The sequence below is a fragment of the Oncorhynchus clarkii genome, unplaced genomic scaffold, assembly GCF_045791955.1.
Source record: "Oncorhynchus clarkii lewisi isolate Uvic-CL-2024 unplaced genomic scaffold, UVic_Ocla_1.0 unplaced_contig_10307_pilon_pilon, whole genome shotgun sequence".
Taxonomy (NCBI): domain Eukaryota; kingdom Metazoa; phylum Chordata; class Actinopteri; order Salmoniformes; family Salmonidae; genus Oncorhynchus; species Oncorhynchus clarkii.
The window spans coordinates 1-15,877 of NW_027257959.1; the positions used below are offsets into that span (position 1 = coordinate 1).

The 15,877-nt window shown below is 44.5% G+C and overlaps 1 protein-coding gene across 1 annotated transcript in view; it reads left to right on the top strand.

The window, feature by feature from the left end:
- Positions 1-7,524: 7,524 nt before the first annotated feature.
- The window catches only part of LOC139394284 (transmembrane protein 178B), a 167,330-nt gene continuing 158,977 nt past the window's right edge, over positions 7,525-15,877 (top strand). The window contains exons 1-2 of the mRNA XM_071142311.1: positions 7,525-7,595; positions 8,240-9,142. Coding sequence (XP_070998412.1) covers positions 8,764-9,142 — 379 coding nt within the window. The 5' untranslated portion in view covers positions 7,525-7,595; positions 8,240-8,763. The remainder of the gene's footprint in view (positions 7,596-8,239; positions 9,143-15,877) is intronic.

Consider the following 15,877-nt stretch of genomic DNA (forward strand, 5'->3'; position numbering starts at 1 on the left):
GTTTGAGAGTAGAGGCGGCACGGTAGCCTAGTGGTTAGAGTGTAGAGGAGGCAGGGTAGCCTAGTGGTTAGAGTGTAGAGGCGGCACGGTAGCCTAGTGGTTAACCAACTCCATCCCTCTCTCCATCTCCTGGGTTAACCAGCTCCATCCCTCTCTCCATCTCCTGGGTTAACCAGCTCCATCCCTCTCTCCATCTCCTGGGTTAACCAGCTCCATCCCTCTCTCCATCTCCTGGGTTAACCAGCTCCATCCCTCTCTCCATCTCCTGGGTTAACCAGCTCCATCCCTCTCTCCATCTCCTGGGTTAACGTGCTCCATGTTGTTTGCTTGTGTTATTAAAGTTGTTAGATTTTACATGAACCGTGCTAGCTTTGTTAGTTATAGTTTGTCAACATTGTTACGTACTACTCAAACTATTGATTAACCACAGTTAGAGAATCACTCAGACACATTTATTACTTTGTGGAAGTTCAAAGTCAAAGTATTTGCATAAACAAACACAAACACTTCCTGGTTCACCTCCACTGATCGTCGTCAGGAGCGGACCAAAATGCAGCGTGGCTCATGATGATTTTTTAAATAAAAGAAAGCACTGAACAACTGAATACAAACTATACAAAACAATCAACGAATAACGACCGTGAAGCTATAATGAGAACTGTGCCGCCGCAAGCAACTAACATAGACAGTCACCCACAACCCACAATGACAAAACAGGCTACCTAAGTATGATTCTCAATCAGAGACAACTAATGACACCTGCCTCTGATTGAGAACCATACTAGGCCGAAACATAGAAATCCCCAAAAACATAGAAAAACAAACACAGACTGCCCACCCCAACTCACGCCCTGACCATACTAAATAACGACAAAACAAAGGAAATAAAGGTCAGAACGTGACACACTGTGCATTTTAGCCAGACGGCCGCCAGTTAGATGCAGTGATCATAGGGAACGTGACTTTGTCAACTTCTGTGTAAAACGTCCAATGTACACAGGAATATTTGAAATTGTTTTGGTGTTAGTTATGTAAACTGAAAGGTTTTGTATAGTTATTGCAGTTGGTTATTCATGTCATTTATTCATTTTTTATAATTTAATTACCTGCTAAAGTGAAGTCCTCCCCTGTTTTCATACGACTTGGTTTAGTCCTAAGGGCGACAAGGAGGGCTACTCTGTTAATGTTTTAGAAAACCTGCTCATTCAAGGGGTTTTTCTATATTTTCAGACCTTCTGGAGGTCAGGAGGGGAACAATGCTGTTGGAGACAACATCTCCAATGTTCAAGCTTTTGTGAGCTAATCCTTAAAATGCCCGCACCAGTAGAAATCCACTTTTTTTGAGCAGAAAGATAATGGCCAGAATTTACCCGCAACGACGTTGCACCACGATTTATGTCAACAGGTAATTTTTTTTAGGCAGTGTGACATATATGGACTAGCAGTGACGAATTCAATCTGACCATTCCGTGCAAATCCATGTGAATTCAGTGTCTATTCCTATGATATGACATACCAATTATTGTCATCCTACGTTTGGTTTCAAGGCTGGGTTTTATTTTAATGTTACCACACCCACCAGCATGTCATTGTTCATCAGTCAAAAATACCTGTAAAGTTATGCAAATGAGATGAGCCAAATTTTAAAAAAGGGAGGGGCAAACATGTTTTTTTTTTAATTTTTCATTATCATGATCAGAAAATTATCATAATTTCACTTATTTCTTTATTCTAGACTGTATTAAATAAATATACTAATATTATATATATGGAGTCATGTAGTAACCAAAAAAGTGTTAAACAAATTTAAATATATTTTAGATTTATATTCTTCAAAGTAGCCACCCTTTTCCTTGATGCAAGCTTTGCACACTCTTGGCATTCTCTCAACCAGCTTCACCTGGAATGCTTTCCCAACAATCTTGAAGGAGTTCCCACATATGCTCAGCATTTCTTGGCTGCTTTTCCTTAACTGTGCGGTCCAACTAATCCAAACCATCTCAACTGGGTTGAGGTCAGGTGATTGTGGAGGCCAGGTCATCTGATGCAGCACTCTATCACTCTCTTGCTTGGTCAAATAGCCCTTACACAGCCTGGAGGTGTGTTGGGTCATTGTCCTGTTGAAAAACAAATTATAATCTCACTAAGTGCAAACCAGATGGGATGGCGTATCGCTGCAGAATGCTGTGGTAGCCATGTTGGTTAACTGTGCCTTGAATTGTAAATAAATCACAGACACCGGCAAAGCAACTCCACGCCATCACACCTCCTCCTCCATGCTTCATGGTGGGAATCACACATGCGGAGATCATTCGTTCACCTACTCTGAGTCTCACAACGACACGGAGGTTGGATCCAAAACTCTCATATTTGGACTCATCAGACCAAAGGACAGATTTCCACCGGTCTAATGTCCATTGCTCATGTTTATTGGCCCATCAAGTGTCTTCTTATTGGTGTCCTTCAGTAGTGGTTTCTTTGCAGCAATTCGACCATAAAGGCCTGATTCACGCAGTCTCCTCTGAACAGTTAATGTTGAGATGCGTCTGTTACTTGATCTCTCTGGAGCATTTATTTGGCCTGCAATTTCTGAGGCTGGTAAATCTAATGATCTTATCCTCTGCAGCAGAGGTAACTCTGGGTTTTCCTTTCCTGTTGCGGTCCTCACGAGAGCCAGTTTCATCACAGCGCTTGATGGTTTTTGCGACTGCACTTTCAAAGGTCTTGAAATTTTTCCAGATTTTCCAGATTGACTGACCTTCATGTCTTAAGGTAATGATGGACTGTCGTTTCTCTTTGCTTATTTGAGTTGTCCTTGCCATAATATGGACTTGGTCTTTTACCAAATAAGGCTTTCTTCTGTATACCACCCCTAGCATGTCACAACACAACTGATTGGCTCAAACGCATTACGAAGGGGAAAAAAAATACATTCCATTCCTCTCTCCACAAATTAACTGAAAAGACCTCCAATCCAGGTGACTACCTCATGAAGCTGGTTGAGAGAATGCCGAGAGTTTGCAAAGATGTCATCAAGAGAAGGTGTGGCTACTTTGTAGAATCTCAAATGTAACATATTATTCTACAATGTAGAGAAAAAAAAATGAGTAGGTGTGTCCAAACTTTTAGACATCTACTGTAGGTATTGTTGTATATTGTTCTCTACGTAACCTCGTGCCGGGATCTGGAGACGGATCAGGACATTGGCTTAAACTTTGGCTCACACGGGGGGGGTCTCTGGTCTCTGTAATGTGAATAAACTGATGTTACTGAGCGTTTGTTATACCCCCCCCCCCCCCCCCCCGCCCCCCACAGTGATTTTGAATAATGAATGTATTTCTTGAGAAGGGTCAGCTGACAGACAGGAATCTGATAGACAGGAAGCTGATAGAGTCAGCTGTAGCAGGACTGCCTCCAAAATGGCACTCTATTCCCTATACAGAGGCCTACATTTGACCAGGGCCCCGGAGCCATTCGGGACACAGGCGGGCATTAGTAACACAGTCGTGTCCCCTCTTCTTCAGCTAGAGGATGTTGCCATTAAAGACGATGTCAGGGATAAAGAATGAGACAAGGGAACACATCAGCCGATAGCTAGCCACACAAATGGCCTAATATTGTGTGAAGTAAACAAGTGGCAGATAGTTGACAGGAAGTGTGTAACGGGGGGAGCAGCTAACAAGCTCACAACAAGCAGAGCCAGAAGGTGACCCAGATGGCAGCTGTTTGTTGATTTAACCTTTCATTTAACTGGTCAGTTAAAGAACTAATTCATATTTACAACGGACGGCCTACCACCGGGCCAAACCCATACGACACGCCCCTATGGGACTCCCAATCACGGCCAGATGTGACACAGACTGGAATCGAACCGGGGACTGTAGTGACACCTCTTGCCCAAATGGCACCCTATTCCCTATATAGTGCACTACTTTAGACCAGAGCCCTATTCCCTATATAGTGCACTACTTTAGACCAGAGCCCTAATCCCTATATAGTGCACTACTTTAGACCAGAGCCCTATTCCCTATATAGTGCACTACTTTAGACCAGAGCCCTATTCCCTATATAGTGCACTACTATAGACCAGAGCCCTATTCCCTATATAGTGCACTACTATAGACCAGAGCCCTATTCCCTATATAGTGCACTACTATAGACCAGAGTCCTATTCCCTATATAGTGCACTACTATAGACCAGAGTCCTATTCCCTATATAGTGCACTACTATAGACCAGAGCCCTATTCCCTATATAGTACACTACTTTAGACCAGAGTCCTATTCCCTATATAGTGCACTACTATAGACCAGAGCCCTATTCCCTATATAGTGCACTACTATAGACCAGAGTCCTATTCCCTATATAGTGCACTACTATAGACCAAAGCCCTATTCCCTATATAGTACACTACTATAGACCAGAGCCCTATTCCCTATATAGTACACTACTTTAGACCAGAGCCCTATTCCCTATATAGTACACTACTTTAGACCAGAGCCCTATTCCCTATATAGTGCACTACTTTAGACCAGAGCCCTATTCCCTATATAGTGCACTACTATAGACCAGAGCCCCATTCCCTATATAGTACACTACTATAGACCAGAGCCCTATTCCCTATATAGTACACTACTATAGACCAGAGCCCTATTCCCTATATAGTACACTACTTTAGACCAGAGCCCTATTCCCTATATAGTACACTACTTTAGACCAGAGCCCTATTCCCTATATAGTACACTACTTTAGACCAGAGCCCTATTCCCTATATAGTACACTACTTTAGACCAGAGCCCTATTCCCTATATAGTACACTACTTTAGACCAGAGCCCTATTCCCTATATAGTCCACTACTTTAGACTAGAACCCTATTCCCTATATAGTACACTACTTTAGACCAGAGCCCTATTCCCTATATAGTCCACTACTTTAGACCAGAGCCCTATTCCCTATATTGTGCACTACTTTAGACCAGAGCCCTAATCCCTATATAGTGCACTACTTTTGACCAGAGCCCTATTCCCTATATAGTGCACTACTTTAGACCAGAGCCCTATTCCCTATATAGTGCACTACTTTAGACCAGAGCCCTATTCCCTATATAGTGCACTACTTTAGACCAGAGCCCTATTCCCTATATAGTGCACTACTTTTGACCAGAGCCCTATTCCCTATATAGTGCACTACTTTAGACCAGAGCCCTATTCCCTATATAGTGCACTACTTTAGACCAGAGCCCTATTCCCTATATAGTGCACTACTTTAGACCAGAGCCCTATTCCCTATATAGTACACTACTTTAGACCAGAGCCCTATTCCCTATATAGTCCCACATGGCACCCTATTCCCTATATAGTGCACTATGACTTTGATCAACAGTACTTCTCCACAATTACTTTTTCCATAGTCAAAGCAGAGGACATTAGACCTGTCTGAGTATAGTCCCTGTTATGTTGTCCCTGTTATGTTGTCCCTGTTGTCCCTCCAGACCAGTCAGTCTGGTCCCTGTTATATTGTCCCTGTTGTCCCTCCAGACCAGTCAGTCTGGTCCCTGTTATGTTGTCCCTGTTGTCCCTCCAGACCAGTCAGTCTGGTCCCTGTTGTGTTGTCCCTGTTGTCCCTCCAGACCAGTCAGTCTGGTCCCTGTTGTGTTGTTCCTGTTGTCCCTCCAGACCAGTCAGTCTGGTCCCTGTTATGTTGTCCCTGTTGTCCCTCCAGACCAGTCAGTCTGGTCCCTGTTATGTTGTCCCTGTTGTCCCTCCAGACCAGTCAGTCTGGTCCCTGTTATGTTGTCCCTGTTGTCCCTCCAGACCAGTCAGTCTGGTCCCTGTTATGTTGTCCCTGTTGTCCCTCCAGACCAGTCAGTCTGGTCCCTGTTATGTTGTCCCTGTTGTCCCTCCAGACCAGTCAGTCTGGTCCCTGTTATGTTGTCCCTGTTGTCCCTCCAGACCAGTCAGTCTGGTCCCTGTTATGTGGTCCCTGTTCCAGACCAGTGTTGTCCCTGTTGTCCCTCCAGACCAGTCAGTCTGGTCCCTTGTTGTGTTGTCCCTGTTGTCCCTCCAGACCAGTCAGTCTGGTCTGGTCCCTGTTGTCCCTCCAGACCAGTCAGTCTGGTCCCTGTTCCAGACCAGTCAGTTGTCCCTGTTATGTTGTCCCTGTTGTCCCTCCAGACCAGTCAGTCTGGTCCCTGTTATGTGGTCCCTGTTGTGTTGTCCCTGTTGTCCCTCCAGACCAGTCAGTCTGGTCCCTGTTGTGTTGTCCCTGTTGTCCCTCCAGACCAGTCAGTCTGGTCCCTGTTATGTGGTCCCTGTTGTGTTGTCCCTGTTGTCCCTCCAGACCAGTCAGTCTGGTCCCTGTTATGTTGTCCCTGTTGTCCCTCCAGACCAGTCAGTCTGGTCCCTGTTATGTGGTCCCTGTTGTGTTGTCCCTGTTGTCCCTCCAGACCAGTCAGTCTGGTCCCTGTTGTGTTGTCCCTGTTGTCCCTCCAGACCAGTCAGTCTGGTCCCTGTTGTCCCTCCAGACCAGTCAGTCTGGTCCCTGTTATATTGTCCCTGTTGTCCCTCCAGACCAGTCAGTCTGGTCCCTGTTATATTGTCCCTGTTGTCCCTCCAGACCAGTCAGTCTGGTCCCTGTTATATTGTCCCTGTTGTACTCCACTTATAATAGATTGGTCTTGTTGTTGTTGAGAGTGATGGGGACACCCATGAGATGTAATAACAGGCTTTAGTCCAGTGAAGAAATGTTGTGTAGTAATATAGTTTTCATTAAGCTGTAAAATATCTACCACTTCGTCAGTGCAGCCCGTTTGTATTGGCCTATATGTCGTGGCAAACAGTCAGTCACAGTAGATAGACGACTCTCCGTCCGTCATCTCCAGTGGTGTGACAGGTGCGTCTCAGCCTCGTCATCAATTATGCAGCAGCGCCCCCTGTCTTCTTCCTTGACAACTACGCAGTCAGGGATATCAAATGGTCCCCTGGTTCAATGACTCCTTTCATCTCTGACGGAAGACCGGGCAGGTGCTCTGTTGGGTTGTCGACTTTGTTCTTATGAGGCTAATTCCGTCAAAAAACAAAAGCACAGGCCATTTTCTATAGAGGCGTAATATGTTTGGAAACGTAAATCCTCGCCTCACAAGTAGAGAGGGGTGGAGGGGGGGTACTATTTCTTTAAGAAGGTGTTTTTTTGTTAATAAACAATTAATTTGGACACCATGACGTCACCGCTGTAGACTGTCCACACTAGTCTGAATGCGTTGGGAGCCTAGCTGCCAGAGGGGTTTTAAACTCGACAGTAACGGTAACGCATATTGTTTTAGCCTACATACATATATATATATATATATATCCCTCTGAGGAGTTAATCCCAACGGCGACATCTGCCGCGTCAAATAACATCTTTACGCAACGCTTCCTGGCTCCTGTCAATGTCGCCCAGTGCAGCAGGGATCAGAGTCTCTCTGTGCAATTCATATTTGAAGGCGAAACTTTAGCCTGTTCCGGTTACTGAACGTTTGAAGACATCTGGAACGTAGAGTTTTAAATAATCCCATTGGAACGTAAAGCTACGCCGAAGTCGCGTCGTTCTGAGCGGTGAGTTGATGCGCGTCCAAACCTCGTCGAGTCACACACTGATGTGATGTAAGCTATTTGAGTTGAGCCTGATGGACATAGAGACGTATTCAACCGCGTGTAATTGATTGTCTTGTCACGGTCATTTGGATATTCATGTTGAATTACCTTATGTACATTTATTATGGTAATGAAGCAACGTATTATTTTTTTTTAAATATCTATTGGGGACGTTCCCTTTTTGAACGACAGACGTTGTGCGGTTTAATTTGACAATGAGTGATTACGGTGCGTCCTGGATGAGGTCATATCCCTATTATTTAGGCCGAGGAAAATTAAGATAATTTGGCGGCTCTACATTCACGTATGGCCAGCCCTTTTAGTCCAGATGGGATGGCAGGGGGTGGGGGTGACTGCATGCCAAGGGCTTTTGACTGACAACAAAACATGACCTTTTCATGTGCACATTGCACGAGAAAACATCACTGAACAACCAGCAAGCATAACGTTTAATTTTTGGGGAGATTACATTGTAGCGTGGCCTGTTACAGAATAGCCTACAACAAGAGCAATGGCATGCTCTTGTAAACATCCGAGCTCATGCTGAAAGTGGGATCTCACGATTGTTCAGGCTAATAATATTCCTTGTTTCTCTGGTTTTGTAGGTTTTCGACTCGAACTGAAACGCTTTGGGGGAAGAAAAAAAACTCTGTGTTCTGCGTGGACGTTTGTTCCTGTCTCGCCCCATTCCGCCTAATCGCAGCAGATGGAGGGTTGCTGAGAGCCGGGGAGTGAGATCAGCATCTTTTCACTCGTCGAGGCAGCATCCGAACAGCTGCAGCTGCTCGCTCCCTCTCTCCAGATCACTCTCTCCCGTACGCAGGAAAGAACGGAAAGGAACTCTATTTTACAGCAAGGACCTTGCCTTATTCGGTAGATTCAACGAATTTTATGATTTGCAACCTAGACTTAAATTCTATTTGCTCATGGTTGTAACCTCGATGATGGTCTTGCTATCGGCGCCAAGGGGAGATGTAAACTGATTCGTTGGAGGTGGGTTGTAGCCGTAGCAGCGCTGTGCTGACTGACAAAGCGACAGACCGACAGAGCGAGGAGAGGAGAGCAGAGGAGCTGTCCATAGGCTGGTGGTGCTGATGCGGCGGCTCTGAGAAAAGCAGAGAAACCGAGCATGGCTGCAGGGAAGTTACTGCTCTACGCCGGCCTGTCCCTCTCTCTGTGCGCCCTAGGAATGCTAGCAGTGGCGATCTGTTCCGACCACTGGTACGAGACGGACGCGCGGAGGTATCGGGAGCGCTGTCGAAGCTTCTCCAGCCGTAAGAACCCAGGCTTTATCTACATCCCCAACAACAGCCTCCCTCTGCGGGCTAGCCGCTCCAGACTGGACCGCTGGGAGGACAAGCTGCTCCTAGCCCGGAACAGAAGGCAGCTGTTCGCTATGTCCGCCGCGGACGAGTGTAGCAGGCAGTACAACTCCACCAACATGGGACTGTGGAGCAAATGCCACCGACTGGGCTTCGACCAGGACACAGAAGACCTCATTCGCAAAGGTAAGAGAGAAGAAACGTGTACTACAGTACATAATTGTGTACAATAAGACAGTAGGTCTACTGTTACATAATGGGGGTCTATCTGTGTGTAGTCTATGTGTTTACCTAACCAAACATCAAGCCACTATGAATATTGCTCATATTGGGAAATTATGAAATAGTTTGTTTTGGTTGACCGTGGTTAGTTGTGCTCTTCGCAAGCCCCTGGCTAGACAATTAGGCTTCAGAAGAATCATATTATTCAAGCTCTTCAAGCCACTATCTCTCTCAGAGAGAGCGTGGTAAGATAGAGATACGTCACCAACACCTCTGTAATGCTGGATTTCAAATGTCCTTCAGCTGAGTCGTGTGTGTCATGTTATAGGAGGAGAGTACAGGCTATCATTTGAGGCTGATGCACCATGGCAACACAAAGCTCTGATCCACTAGATGGTAGTAGGCCTGCTGCTTGCTGTAACTACGACTCCATTCTCACATCTACCACTCGCTGTCTCTCTCTCTGTGTCTCTACCTCTCTCTCTCTGTGTCTCTACCTCTCTCTCTCTGTGTCTCTACCTCTCACTGTCTCTCTCTGTGTCTCTACCTCTCTCTCTGTGTCTCTACCTCTCTCTCTGTGTCTCTACCTCTCGCTGTCTCTCTCTCTGTGTCTCTACCTCTCGCTGTCTCTCTCTCTGTGTCGCTACATCTCTCTCTGTATCTCTACCTCTCGCTGTCTCTCTCTCTGTGTCTCTACCTCTCTCTCTGTGTCTCTACCTCTCTCTCGGTGTCTCTACCTCTCTCTCTGTGTCTCTACCTCTCTCTCTGTGTCTCTACCTCTCGCTGTCCCTCTCTGTGTCTCTACCTATCGCTGTCTCTCTCTCTCTGTGTCTCTACCTCTCTCTCTGTGTTTCTACCTCTCGCTGTCTCTCTCTCTGTGTGTCTCTACCTCTCGCTGTCTCTCTCTCTCCCTGTGTCTCTACCTCTCTCTGTGTCTCTACCGCTCTCTCTCTCTCTCTCTCTCTCTCTCTGTCTCTACCTCTCTCTCTCTCTCTGTGTCTCTACCTCTCTCTCCATCTCTACCTCTCTCTGTCTCTGTGTCTCTACCTCTCTCTCTGTCTCTACCTCTCTCTCTCTGTCTCTACCTCTCTCTCTCTGTCTCTTCCTCTTTCTCTCTCTGTCTCTTCCTCTTTCTCTCTGTGTCTCTACCTCTCTCTCTGTGTCTCTACCTCTCTCTATGTGTCTCTACCTCTCTCTCTCTCTGTCTCTTCCTCTTTCTCTCTGTGTCTCTACCTCTCTTTCCGTCTCTACCTCTCTCTGTCTCTGTGTCTCTACGTCTCTCTCTGTCTCTACCTCTCTCTCTCTGTGTCTCTACCTCTCAGTGTCTCTACCTCTCTCTCTGTCTCTAACTCTCTCTGTGTCTGTGTCTCTACCTCTCTCTCTGTCTCTACCTCTCTCCCTACCTCTCGTTCTCCGTCTCTACCTCTCTATCTCTGTCTCTACCTCTCGCTCTCCGTCTCTACCTCTCTCTCTGTGTCTCTACCTATCGCTGTCTCTCTTTCTCTGTGTCTCTACCTCTCTCTCTGTGTCTCTACCTCTCTCTGTCTCTACCTCTCTCTCTGTGTCTCTACCTCTCTCTCTGTGTCTCTACCTCTCTCTCTGTGTCTCTACCTGTCTCTCTCTCTCTCTACCTCTCTCTCTCTCTCTCTCTCTCTCTCTCTCTCTCTCTCTCTCTCTCTCTCTCTCTCTACCTCTCTCTCTCTGTGTCTCTACCTCTCTCTCTCTGTGTCTACCTCTCTCTCTCTGTGTCTCTACCTCTCTCTCTCTGTGTCTCTACCTCTCTCTCTGTGTCTCTACCTCTCCCTGTCTCTACCTGTCTCTCTGTGTCTCTAACTCTCTCTCTACCTCTCTCTCTCTGTCTCTACCTCTTTCAATTCAATTCAATTCAAGGGGCTTTATTGGCATGGGAAACATGTGTTAACATTGCCAAAGCAAGTGAGGTAGATAATAGATTGTAGATAATAGATACTATTTTTTCTCTCTGTCTCTACCTCTCTCTCTGTGTCTCTACCTCTCTCTCGCTGTCTCTACCTCTCTCTCTCTGTGTCTCTACCTCTCTCTCTCTTTCAATTCAATTCAATTCAAGGGTCTTTATTGGCATGGGAAACGTGTTAACATTGCCAAAGCAAGTGAGGTAGATATTATACAAAAGTGAAATAACCAATAAAAATGAACAGTAAACATTACACATACAGACATTTCAAAACAGTAAAGACATTACACATGTCATATATATATATATATATATATATATATATATATATATATATATATATATATATATATATATATATATATATATACATACAGTGTTGTAACAATGTACAAATGGTTAAAGTACACAAGGGAAGATAAATAAGCATAAATGTGGGTTGTATTTCCAATGGTGTTTGTTCTTCACTGGTTGCCCTTTTCTCGTGGCAACAGGTCACAAATCATGCTGCTGTGATGGCAAACTGTGGAATTTCACCCAGTAGATATGGGAGTTTATCAAAATTGGATTTGTTTTCTAATTCTTTGTGGATCTGTGTAATCTGAGGGAAATATGTCTCTCTAATATGGTCATACATTGGGCAGGAGGTTAGGAAGTGCAGCTCAGTTTCCACCTCATTTTGTTGGCAGTGAGCACATAGCCTGTCTTCTCTTGAGAGCCATGTCTGCCTACGGCGGCCTTTCTCAATAGCAAGGCTATGCTCACTGAGTCTGTACATAGTCAAAGCTTTCCTTAATTTTGGGTCAGTCACAGTGGTCAGGTATTCTGCCACTGTGCACTCTCTGTTTAGGGCCAAATAGCATTCTAGTTTGCTCTGTTTTTTTGTTAATTCTTTCCAATGTGTCAAGTAATTATCTTTTTGTTTTCTCATGATTTGGTTGGGTTTAATTGTGCTGTTGTCCTGGGGCTCTGTGGCTCTCTCTCTACCTCTCTCTCTGTGTCTCTGCCTCTCTCTGTGTCTCTGCCTCTCTCTCTGTCTCTACCACTCTCTCTGTCTCTACCTCTCTCTCTGTCTCTACCTCTCCCTCTACCTCTCTCTCTCTCTGTGTCTCTACCTCTCTCTCTGTCTCTTCCTCTCTCTCTGTCTCTACCTCTCTCTCTGTCTCTACCTCTCTCTCTGTCTCTACCTCTCTCTGTCTCTACCTCTCTTTCTGTCTCTACCTCTCTCTCTGTCTCTACCTCTCTCTTTGTCTCTACCTCTCTCTTTGTCTCTACCTCTCTCTCTCTGTCTCTACCTCTCTCTGTGTCTCTGCCTCTGTCTGTGTCTCTGCCTCTTACTCTGTCTCTACCTCTCTCTCTGTCTCTACCTCTCTCTCTGTGTCTCTACCTCTCTCTCTGTCTCTACCTCTCTCTCTGTGTCTCTACCTCTCTCTCTGTGTCTCTACCTCTCTCTCTGTGTCTCTACCTCTCTCTCTGTGTCTCTACCTCTCTCTCTGTGTCTCTACCTCACCCTCTGTGTCTCTACCTCTCTCTCTGTGTCTCTACCTCTCTCTCTGTGTCTCTCTGCCTCTCTCTCTGTCTCTCTGCCTCTCTCTCTGTCTCTGCCTCTCTCTCTGTGTCTCTACCTCTCTCTCTGTGTGTCTCTACCTCTCTCTCTCTGTCTCTACCTCTCTCTGTGTGTCTCTACCTCTCTCTCTGTGTCTCTACCTCTCTCTCTCTCTCTACCTCTCTCACTGTCTCTACCTCTCTCTCTGTCTCTACCTCTCTCTCTCTCTCTGTCAATTCAATTCAATTCAATTCAAGGGCTTTATTGGCATGGGAAACATGTGTTAACATTGCCAAAGCAAGTGAGGTAGACAACATACAAAGTGAAAATATAAAGTGAAAAACAACAAAAATTAACAGTAAACATTACACATACAGAGGTTTCAAAACAGTAAAGACATTACAAATGTCATATTATATATATATATATATACAGTGTTTTAACAATGTACAAATGGTTAAAGGACACAAGATAAAATAAATAAGCATAAATATGGGTTGTATTTACAATGGTGTTTGTTCTTCACTGGTTGCCCTTTTCTCGTGGCAACAGGTCACAAATCTTGCTGCTGTGATGGCACACTGTGGAATTTCACCCAGTAGATATGGGAGTTTTTCAAATTTGGATTTGTTTTCGAATTCTTTGTGGATCTGTGTAATCTGAGGGAAATATGTCTCTCTAATATGGTCATACATTGGGCAGGAGGTTAGGAAGTGCAGCTCAGTTTCCACCTCATTTTGTGGGCAGTGAGCACATAGCCTGTCTTCTCTTGAGAGCCATGTCTGCCTACGGCGGCCTTTCTCAATAGCAAGGCTATGCTCACTGAGTCTGTACATAGTCAAAGCTTTCCTTAATTTTGGGTCAGTCACAGTGGTCAGGTATTCTGCCGCTGTGTACTCTCTGTTTAGGGCCAAATAGCATTCTAGTTTGCTCTGTTTTTTTGTTAATTCTTTCCAATGTGTCAAGTAATTATCTTTTTGTTTTCTCATGATTTGGTTGGGTCTAATTGTGCTGTTGTCCTGGGGCTCTGTAGGGTGTGTTTGTGTTTGTGAACAGAGCCCCAGGACCAGCTTGCTTAGGGGACTCTTCTCCAGGTTCATCTCTCTGTAGGTGATGGCTTTGTTATGGAAGGTTTGTGAATCACTTCCTTTTAGGTGGTTGTAGAATTTAACGGCTCTTTTCTGGATTTTGATAATTAGTGGGTATCGGCCTAATTCTGCTCTGCATGCATTATTTGGTGTTCTACGTTGTACACAGGGGATATTTTTGCAGAATTCTGCGTGCAGAGTCTCAATTTGGTGTTTGTCCCATTTTGTGAAGTCTTGGTTGGTGAGCGGACCCCAGACCTCACAACCATAAAGGGCAATGGGCTCTATGACTGATTCAAGTATTTCTAGCCAAATCCTAATTGGTATGTTGAAATTTATGTTTCTTTTGATGGCATAGAATGCCCTTCTTGCCTTGTCTCTCAGATCGTTCACAGCTTTGTGGAAGTTACCTGTGGCGCTGATGTTTAGGCCAAGGTATGTATAGTTTTTTGTGTGCTCTAGGGCAACAGTGTCTAGATTGAATTTGTATTTGTGGTCCTGGTGACTGGACCTTTTTTGGAACACCATTATTTTGGTCTTACTGAGATTTACTGTCAGGGCCCAGGTCTGACAGAATCTGTGCATAAGATCTAGGTGCTGCTGTAGGCCCTCCTTGGTTGGTGACAGAAGCACCAGATCATCGGCAAACAGCAGACATTTGACTTCGGATTCTAGCAGGGGGAGGCCGGGTGCTGCAGACTTTTCTAGTGCCCGCGCCAATTCGTTGATATATATGTTGAAGAGGGTGGGGCTTAAGCTGCATCCCTGTCTAACCCCACGACCCTGTGTGAAGAAATGTGTGTGTTTTTTGCCAATTTTAACCGCACACTTGTTGTTTGTGTACATGGATTTTATAATGTCGTATGTTTTACCCCCAACACCACTTTCCATCAGTTTGTATAGCAGACCCTCATGCCAGATTGAGTCGAAGGCTTTTTTGAAATCAACAAAGCATGAGAAGACTTTGCCTTTGTTTTGGTTTGTTTGGTTGTCAATTAGGGTGTGCAGGGTGAATACATGGTCTGTTGTACTGTAATTTGGTAAAAAGCCAATTTGACATTTGCTCAGTACATTGTTTTCATTGAGGAAATGTACGAGTCTGCTGTTAATAATAATGCAGAGGATTTTCCCAAGGTTACTGTTGACACATATTCCACGGTAGTTATTGGGGTCAAATTTGTCTCCACTTTTGTGGATTGGGGTGATCAGTCCTTGGTTCCAAATATTGGGGAAGATGCCAGAGCTAAGTATGATGTTAAAGAGTTTTAGTATAGCCAATTGGAATTTGTTGTCTGTATATTTGATCATTTCATTGAGGATACCATCAACACCACAGGCCTTTTTGGGTTGGAGGGTTTTTATTTTGTCCTGTAACTCATTCAATGTAATTGGATAATCCAGTGAGTTCTGGTAGTCTTTAATAGATGATTCTAAGATCTGTATTTGATCATGTATATGTTTTTGCTCTTTATTCTTTGTTATAGAGCCAAAAAGATTGGAGAAGTGGTTTACCCATACATCTCCATTTTGGATAGATAATTCTTGTTGTTGTTGTTTGTTTAGTGTTTTCCAATTTTCCCAGAAGTGGTTAGAGTCTATGGATTCTTCAATTGCATTGAGCTGATTTCTGACATGCTGTTCCTTCTTTTTCCGTAGTGTATTTCTGTATTGTTTTAGTGATTCACCATAGTGAAGGCGTAGACTCAGGTTTTCCGGGTCTCTATGTTTTGGTTGGACAGGTTTCTCAATTTCTTTCTTAGATTTTTGCATTCTTCATCAAACCATTTGTCATTATTGTTAATTTTCTTCGGTTTTCTATTTGAGATTTTTAGATTTGATAGGGAAGCTGAGAGGTCAAATATACTGTTAAGATTTTCTACTGCCAAGTTTACACCTTCACTATTACAGCGGAACGTTTTACCCAGGAAATTGTCTAAAAGGGATTGAATTTGTTGTTGCCTAATTGTTTTTTGGTAGGTTTCCCAACTGCATTCCTTCCATCTATAGCATTTCTTAATGTTACTCAGTTCCTTTGGCTTTGATGCCTCATGATTGATTATTGCTCTGTTTAAGTAGACTGTGATTTTGCTGTGGTCTGATAGGGGTGTCAGTGGGCTGACTGTGAACGCTCT